General features: G+C 38.1%; 1 protein-coding gene and 1 long non-coding RNA gene across 2 annotated transcripts in view; one reads left to right on the top strand and one right to left on the bottom strand.

Moving 5' to 3' along the window:
- Window positions 1-4,172, top strand: part of trappc6b (trafficking protein particle complex subunit 6B) — a 27,292-nt gene extending 23,120 nt beyond the window's left edge. Inside the window, exon 6 of the mRNA XM_014028581.1 lies at window positions 3,882-4,172. Within this exon, the coding sequence (XP_013884035.1) occupies window positions 3,882-3,913 (32 nt within the window). The 3' untranslated portion in view covers window positions 3,914-4,172. The remainder of the gene's footprint in view (window positions 1-3,881) is intronic.
- LOC106532516 (uncharacterized) lies at window positions 503-3,314 on the bottom strand. The gene is made up of 2 exons (XR_001312096.1): window positions 1,957-3,314; window positions 503-1,325 (listed from the first exon to the last, which is right to left on the bottom strand). It is a non-coding gene; the product is annotated as an uncharacterized LOC106532516 (long non-coding RNA).
- Window positions 4,173-4,779: the final 607 nt, after the last annotated feature.

Genomic DNA, 4,779 nt, shown 5'->3' with positions numbered 1-4,779 from the left:
CTCAAACCCTGGTCTCCCACTCTCTGGTCCAACACTCTACCCATTGCCCTATCAGAAGACTTGTTGTGAAATGAGCTGCACATTACACAACAACAACCGTGACGGCTTTTTATACTGAGGAGGTGGAGTCTCACCCGGGGGTTGCTAGGTAAGGGGCTGAACGCAGGTTCAGGTGGGTTGTCGTACGACTTGTGACATCACAAAATGACGGAAGTATAAAACTTGTCGTTAATATACATTAAAAATACATTTACTTACAGTAAATATGCCCGTGAGTGCATTTTTTGGTCCTAGGACTGTTTTTTTTAAGAAGTACATACCCAAAGTTGAGTAAAAAACTTTAAAAAGTGAATTTTGCATAATAGGTCCCCTTTAAGTGTGTGAACTAAGAAATTGTAGCATTTTTAGAAAAAAAGTCATTTTCACATCGATGTCTTAAAAAAGTTAGGATAATGATAATAAAATGTTGTAAAACTAATAGTCAATAAATTACTGCTGGAAAAACATTTTGCAACATATTAGGTTTATTTGTACAACTCCTGTTCCAGTGAAGTTGTGACTTTGTGTAAAACCTAAATAAAAACAATACAATGCTTTACAAATCCTTTTCAACCAATATTTAATTGAATCCACTACAAAGACAAGATATTTAATGTTCAAACTGATAAACTTTGTTTTTGTATAAATATTCACTCCTTTTGAATTTGAAGCCTGCATCACGTTCCATAAAGCTGGGACATGTTCACCACTGTGTTSCATCAGCTTTCCTTTAACAACACAKAATAAYTGTTTGTGAACTGAGGACACTGATTGTTGAAGCTTTTTAGCTGAATTCTTTTATTCTTGCTTGATGAACAACTTCAGTTGCTCAACAGTCCGGGGTCTCTGTTGTCGGGGTCTCCACACACTTTCAATGGGCAGATTCAAAATGAGTGAATATTTGCAAAGAAAAAAAAGTTTATCTGTTTGAACATCTTGTCTTTGTAGTGTATTCAGCTAAGTATAGGCTGAAAAGGATTTGCAGATCATTGAATTCTGTTATTTCTTCTGGAATTAGGCTTGTAAATGAGGAAGCTTTGGTCTAAAAAGGCCGTCTTATAGTACGTTCACACTGAACGTGTTTTGATCTGCAGGAGCAGCCAGTTTACATGGAAAGTCTGTGGTGGACACGCCTCCAGGGCTCTTGCGGTGRGTCAGGTCCATTTAGTGCGYTGCAGAAGAAACGTGGAAGGTGCAGCAGAGCATTTTCCATGCATGCTGCATCCAAAGCAGCTGACGCCAGAGTTCAAAAATCTGATCTTTCGCCGCTCAACGTGTCCTGGCAACTGTAGGAGGATTTTAATTAATGAAAAGTTGCTCAATTATAATTTTATTTATAATTTATTAATGTAATAAAAGGGGCACCACCTGTTATTATAACAGGAAATTAATCTCGTAATTTTGGCTTAATCTCATGTACTGAAGGACTTTCAGTTTATGACCGTAAACACGAGTAAAAGACGCGGAGACAAAGCATAGATTTCACAATATACCCTATTTTGTGGATTCAGAAATAACAATACAGACAGGTTATTTGGGCAGACAGAAACACAATTATTATCATAATCTCTATGACTTTAATAATAACATGAACTCATCACCCGACAAATACCTCTCATATCATCTGTTACTGAATCACTTATTCTAACCTATTTCTACCCTAGCAGAATAAATGAACTTTCCTAAAGCACAACTGAAGAATTATTATCTAGATTAACTATTCTAACAAAAGGAGTGAAAACTTCCCAGATTAATAAAAGAAAGCGTTAATTCATTTATCAGGAGGGGACGTGAATTCTAAGGGAAATTAACTCGCCAGCTCTTCCCTCTGAGTCCGTTTTGAGCACAAGAACACTCTCTCTCTCACCACTTCAGCTGAGCACACCACCAAACGCTTAGAAAGCTGTTCTTTCCTACCATTTCGATGCGAACCAGTCAGTTCTGCCCCGGGGTACCGAGAGATCTGAGCAAAGATGAATCACCGGTGCCACTCGGTCTCAAAGGGGGTCCCGTGTGGGTACAGCTTGGACGCACCGAGACTGTCTGGGGTCGGCTTTTAGCTAGAGATGAGGAGGTCGGTTCGGGTCCCGATGGATCGAACTGAAGTTCTGGTAAGTACAGTTTCCCGAACAAATCTCGTCCCTACACTATAAAAAAAAAAAAAATAATTAAAATAAATGTCCCCGAAGGGAATGGAGGAACCTGAAACTCCTTGTCCGCTCTCTCTCTCGCTGCTGTTTTCAAACTCTCTACACAAATAAAAAAATGTTATCTCTTGTCCTGACTTTACAAACTTCTGATTGGCTGAGAGATAGTCACAAAGGGGTGTCACCCGCTTCTCTGACATCACATTCATGCTGCTAAAAATGATTAAACAACACAGATTGATGGGGGTTTACTTGTACAGTGATTAAATCAAGATATTATCACAGTGATTGAGTCATGATAGAAAAATACATTGTTTCTTTTTCTTCTTTTTTTATCAGACAACCAAACAACAGAAATTTACCCAGAAAAAAAATTTGCTCATGATGTGATTATGAGACTAGCCTTTAGGGGCGCTCTAAGACCATAAATGAGATTGTATGTTAGGTACAGTATGTCTTTGAAGATTGTTCGTGGGCATTATCTCAGCAGGGAACACAGTCTCCTAGGGTCTAGATGTGGATTGTAAACCCACTTCTGGAGACTTTCAGRCTGGCAAATGGTGGGTCCTTTGTGATAAACGGCCATTTTGAACACTTAAAGGGATCTCACAACAGGGCTTAATCAATGGAAGGTTGCAAGTCCTGTTTATTTTAGCACTTGTAGACAGTGGAGACAAAGGGCGAGGCAGTGGAGGAAGCCATTGTTCTCTGTAGATATGGGAGGATGAGGAAGTATTGATTCAAAGTTCTGGTGTGGAACTGCTTCCTTACGCTCCTGCTACACAACCAATCAGACWAATTTTTCCACGTGACAGTTTCCTGAATGTTGCCCACAAACAGACAGACAGCAGATCTTGAGCTGAAATCAACCATCTGTAGTTGGTGTTCTGACTGGAGATATCAGCACCGATGTGGGTCAGCAGCTCATTAAACTGACCMCGGTGTTAAACTGGGCTCGGGACAAAAAAATAGTCCGTCAGCTCACAGCTCCTGGAGTGGTGAAACTCACCGAACAAACCGCTTCTAAATTATCTGCGGTGTGCAAAGTTCGTTTGCTCTTTAGTAAATAAAGCAAAGCCATTTTCTTTATTTTATCTTTATTTCATCCGCCGAAGACAGACCAGAAAAAAAACAAGACACTCCTCCCTCTTCAGACGCGCGTCTAGTCTCTGTCCCGGTGTGAACGTAGCAGTTCCAACTGGAGGCGTTGGGAAAATTTTTGCTGCTCAAAARGCGTTTGGTGTGAACGTAGCATTAGAGAGGTTGACTCTCAGAGGTCCAGCTGTCTACAGTGATCTGTGCCTAAAGATAACAGCAGTTTTAGAATATTGTTCCTCAGAATAGCTGRGAACTGGGATATCCTACAGCACAGGGGAGTGACGTCAATGGCCGACGAATGCGTCCGACGTCGACTGCAACCCACGAATTGAGACACAGCCAATGTCACAAATTTTATTTCCCTCACTGTAGGGTTACACTTTAAGAAWTTTGCATGAATATAAACATTTCTGAGTTTTTTTTAAGCTGGTTTAAAATATAAAATAAAAATCATTAGTTTGTTGGGTTGCTTTTTTTACTAAACATATGTTCTTCATCTCAAATATTTTAATGACTAAGAAGAAATAAACTGAAAACAAAATAAATTCCTSAGTTGTATTGTGTGAACTGACTCATCTGTATTTTTGTTTTCTGCAGGTAAATTTCAGGTTCTGGTCCAGAAGGTGTAAGAACCAGAATCAGGAACAAACGTCTTGTCTTCATGGATCCTCAGGTTTTCATCAAAAGGAGACATCTTTCACTGTAAACAACACAAGTTRTTATTTGAACACTTTAAAATAGTTGAACAAATCTAAACATTCATCAGTCAGAACAATTTATGTCTTTTAGTTAAATAACTTTGTTTTTGCTGCTGAGAAACTTACTTTTCTAATAAAAGGGTGAAAATTTTTTGAACAATTTTTTGAAAAATTTTCTGTAAAAACATGATTCAAGCTGTTATTTTGAGTTTGTCTTTATCATGTTTATTTGATTATATGTAATTACTCTGGTGTCCCTGCTGATGATAAAGTGATTCACCAAAAGATTTAATATATTTTTATACAAAACCTGATTTGTGTTTCAGTAGTGTTGTAAAATATTTTTTACAGAAAATCCTGAGTTTTTTGRTTCAGAAAGCCAGATAGCAGTTATCCTGAGTTAACTTACCCCATCAACTTACTCTGTGAAGCAACCCTGCTCTGTAGCAGGATTATTTGAACAAATCCTGAGTTAGTTTGACCTTTTAGCTGAGATCTGGCATGAGGAAAGTGTCAGGCAGGGAGTGTCCTTTTCTAAAGAAGCCTGTAGATGCTGGAGAGTAATAATCCACAGAAATTTATGTTGGGAGAGAGTGATAAGACCAAGATTAGACGTATTGTCTTTTCTGAGAATTTTTAGATGTTTTTAATTGCTCAGGTTTCAATCTTTTCCTTCCCAGGAAGATTTAGGGACAAAAAAAGTTAATATTTAAGCTACAATTCTCTCTCTTATGACATTATGACCAAAGGTTTAAATTGTTATAGAATTATATATTCTTATTTTTTGTATTGTGTAT

This window comes from Austrofundulus limnaeus, unplaced genomic scaffold (genome assembly GCF_001266775.1).
Source record: "Austrofundulus limnaeus strain Quisiro unplaced genomic scaffold, Austrofundulus_limnaeus-1.0 Scaffold785, whole genome shotgun sequence".
NCBI classification, from domain to species: Eukaryota; Metazoa; Chordata; class Actinopteri; order Cyprinodontiformes; family Rivulidae; genus Austrofundulus; species Austrofundulus limnaeus.
The sequence above is the reverse complement of the archived record's forward strand: the minus strand, read 5'-3'. Positions and strand labels throughout refer to the sequence as shown.